Source organism: Penicillium manginii (assembly GCF_028828005.1).
Source record: "Penicillium manginii strain IBT 31320 chromosome Unknown utg000007l:1.0-2284322.0:1.0-2285126.0, whole genome shotgun sequence".
Lineage (NCBI taxonomy): Eukaryota > Fungi > Ascomycota > Eurotiomycetes > Eurotiales > Aspergillaceae > Penicillium > Penicillium manginii.
In genome coordinates, this window is record NW_026643108.1 from 1,551,452 (window position 1) to 1,555,575 (window position 4,124).

The following is a 4,124-nucleotide window of genomic DNA, read 5'->3' on the forward strand; positions in this document are numbered from 1 at the left end:
CGCTGAGGGGCACGGACTCGCCGGCAGAAGTAGCCTCACCAGGCCGGCCAGTTGATTGCCTAGACGGTCACAAAGGCCCAATTCTTATTTGAAAGATGCAGGTCGGTTTGTGATATATGGTGAAGAAGACAAGCTCATTGACATCGAACGTAGCCGCTGATGTTAATCTCAGTGTGGGCGTGGCACGCGTGTTTTACGCGACGCGCAAGTGCACCCAGTCCTTTGCCCCTCTAGCATGCGTCTAGTGCAGCAGGTCCTCGATAGCCATCAATTTCACTACCGCCGGTTGCTGACTCTGGCGGGAACGTCAATCGAGTTCGCAAATATGGTTTAGCCATTCTCAATTGCAAAGGGTAAAAATTAATCCGCAGAGCGAAAACTCGGGAAATGATCCGGGAAACACAAAGCGGGCTATGAGTTCGCGCGGACGAGGGCAGGCCCCCTCAAATAATGTACCTGCGTGAGTCGAACCCGTGCCGTTGCTAAAGGCAAATGAGAAATTCTACTAGACCACGCAGGCAGAAGGGCTGAAAGCGCCACAACACATCTATCTGCTCAATTATATCCATCATCTGGCCTGAATAGCACACCCGCCTTTCTTCTGGGCACACATCCGGCAAGATCAGCGTTTCGAGCTCCAGAAGTGTATTTCATTCGATCAGGCCGAGACAAAATGATATCTGAAATATGTTTAGAAGGTCTAGGCTTTCTATCACTGGTCCCCTACTAGTTCTTTGCCGATTTTACCGCCAATAATGTACCTAATGGGATTGGCCTGGGGACATATATATTACTCGTATCGAACCAGCATTTGGCAGCACTACCTCAGATATTGTACAGAATATGGCCAAAGAGCACGACGATGCCTGAGCCGAGAAAACGTCATACAGAAGACCGTTCGGATAATGTATTAACAAATAGGATCTAATTTCTAGAGCCATCATTTCGCACTGTTTATCAGCTTTTGCATTCGTGAGTATGACGGGACGGGTGTTTACCGTTGGCCGCCACTTCACCGCCCGGGAGTCACCCGCACTGCACATCAACAGAGGGACCAGTGGGTCCGGCCCCGTTTTCACCAGCTCTGACTCTCAACCCTCACTCACCTTTGGCCCTCACCGTCCCTCACCGTCCCTCACCGTCAACATACTCTCACCATAAACCCGTCAACACCATCACACACCGACACACCAACCACTCACCATCGACACTCCGCATCTCCCTACATCCGGACCAAACCTGGTGCCACTGCCAGCCAGCAGGCACAAGTGTTCACCAATGGATATCTTTGGATTTCAGCCGCCACCCGGATTGGCCACCCCGCTATCAGCCATGGCTCGATACTCGAATTCACACTGCGTGGAAGAAAATGTCTCTTCTTGAAGCTCAGGGCATGGCTGAGCGCTACAAAGTGCATTTTTCGAACCAGGGCCATGTACGGCGGCATCTACATACAATACTGAAGTCATTTTACACCATGTCTTGTTGGATTCTTGATTCTATTGATTCTCTGGAGCAGGCCTTGGCTTCTTCGAGGACTCCCCCCGAATACTAGTCTCTGACACCACGAAGAGGTGCCTGCAATCGTCAGAGGATCAGGACGAGGACTGCAGCGCCGCAGGTCGCCTAACAAGCACATATTTGATAACGCAGGGCTCAAGGCTGTGAGGGAGAACTTGGTGTCGCAGCGGTCTCCTGCGGGTCTACCTTGGTTTCGCAGTGTCCCCCTGCGGAGGCTCTTGATGTCGCGGAGGTCCCCGCGGAGCACACTCATACAACACAGGGCTCATTGGCTGTGAGGGAGCGCATTTATACAACACAGGGCTCATTGGCTGTGAGGGAGCATATTTATACAACACAGGGCTCGTTGGCTGTGAGGGAGCACACTCTTACAATCGCAGGGCTCATCACTGCGAGGGAGAACTTGTTGACGCAGCACTCTCCTGCGGGTCTCCCTTGGTAACGCAGCGTCCCCATGCGAGGCAGACTTGATTACGCGGGGCCTTTCCCACGAAGAACACTTGATATCGCAGAGCTTATCCTGCGAAGCACACTTGGTAACGCAGAGCTTATCCTGCGAAGCACACTTGGTAACGCAGAGCTTATCCTGCGAAGCACACTTGATATCGCAGAGCTTATCCTGCGAAGCACACTTGGTAATGCAGATCTTATCCTGCGAAGAACACTTGGTAATGCAGAGCTTATCCTGCGAAGAAAACCCGACTGCCCGGGAGTGTGAGGAGGAAAGTCCTGCTTTTCTTTTCGACAGGAAAAGATCGTCTTTTATGTCATTTCGGATACGTCCTTCGGCAGCGACCACTTGCGTACATCGTGCCGTACCCAGAGATTTCCGCTCGAAATTCACACCGGGCGACCGCAATTTTGCTGGGTGTTGAGGCGGTTGATTCAACGTTGAAATAAGAAATTTCAAGCGTTCGGGCTGGAGAGCGGGTGGAGTGGCTGGATCCACCTGGATCCACCTGGAGCCGTGGTTGGCACGAAGCTATGCGTGACAAATTATTTGCCTCATCAACGTTGATTGACCTAGGTCAAACGGCCTTTAGCGCAGGTGGTATGAGGTGTAGATCGAAGTGGCATTCCATGGGCCACTCGCCGTGGCAGCTTAATCTCCGTAGCTTCAGAAGTCTGCCAATATTCGCTCGCACCGTAGCCAATCAATTTGCAAATCATCGGTCTCAACGTTGCTCAACGAGGTGAAACAGCTTTTACGCAGCTAATATGTAGAAGCGTTCCATGGAAGACTCGCCTTGGCAAATCGCTTGCCTGCCCACTGAAAATTCTGTTTGCAAACTTTTTGCCCTCGCCTCCCTGAGAAAAACTGCTTTCCCCCATCCATTCACTCCATTAGCCTGGCCGTCATATATTCCGCCGCAAGTCGCGGTCACTGCAAGGCCACATGCCGCCCAAATCTCTATTTCACCTGCCAGCACAGGATGACCAGGGTTTCTCGTGTGCCTACACCTATAAACCGGCCGAAAAGGTACCATCGATGAAGAGATGTCGACGCCGCCTCCGCCGTCGGAACATGGTTTCCTCCAGCCCCAATGGAGACTTCGCTGCTGCCCAGCATTCATCGTCTCCACAATCAATCAGCTACCGGTAAATCACCTCGGGGTTTTCTCGAAATTGGATAATTCCATTGACTGTCGCAGGTCTTTGAAACGCTTTTTGGAACATTGCCGGGGATTGAAAGCTAAGGGTAAGCTAAAGCTAAAGGTCGGAGTGCCTTCGCTAATTACGGTGATAGAGTTCATAGAGATTCTGTTCCCCATGCTAGGACTGACTACCTTTAGTGCCTATCCCCTTTCGCGCGCAACATATGATTCTCCAAACTCTACAGCGTCATCTTGAGCTTTCCGCCTTCCAATTTGTTCAAAAATGGCTTCTTCCACAATCTTCGGCTGTTGGCTGGACATGCCCTGAGGCGCTGGAGCTGCACAAGTTCTTCACATTCTTAGCTAGAAACCGATCGAAGATCTCGTCCGAGCAATGTCATGAAAATATCACCACTGTTCAGAACTTGCGCCATTCGATCGCCGGCATTCGCCACGCCGCTGTTAATCGCTTGGCCCAAGACAGAGATATTCTGCTTGAGATGGTTTATTCCGCTATCGAATTCTGCCTTTGCATCAGCAAAAGTCCTGGCGCAGAGAAGCTCTGTGGTCTCCTCCGATTCCTACAGAAAACCCTTCCCAAGCCAAGCATAAAGCAAAGGCAGCCACAGCAAACTACTCCGTTTCAAACTTCTTTGCCTAAATCACCTCTCCGTGAACCACCGAACCACCGATTGATTACACTTCCGGACGTGATCGGAAGACTCGTGAAATGTATCGAGAAGGACCTGATTTCGGAGGTGGAACAATTCTTGCAGATTGAGTTCTCGTGAGGCGCGACTCATGGATCGGTCCGATTTTATGTTTGGGAAATTACTGAATTGAGATGTACCTGAACATGGCAACCCCAATCAAAAGAGACCCCTATTTAGTCTAAAAATTGGACTTCCCATTTACTTTTTCTTAATTGACCTCAATGCTTGTAGGCTCCGAAACGTGTGTGGGAAAGTGGGCTACCCCGTTTGAACACAGTATTTCAGGAGTATCTCA

General features: G+C 50.8%; 1 protein-coding gene across 1 annotated transcript; it reads left to right on the forward strand.

Annotated features, from left to right (window-relative positions):
* Positions 1-3,340: 3,340 nt before the first annotated feature.
* N7533_010463 (uncharacterized protein) lies at positions 3,341-3,907 on the forward strand (the record flags this gene model as incomplete). Its single annotated transcript, XM_057107113.1, has 1 exon — positions 3,341-3,907. One exon carries the CDS (start codon positions 3,341-3,343, stop codon positions 3,905-3,907), a length of 567 nt encoding a protein of 188 aa, XP_056956330.1.
* Positions 3,908-4,124: the final 217 nt, after the last annotated feature.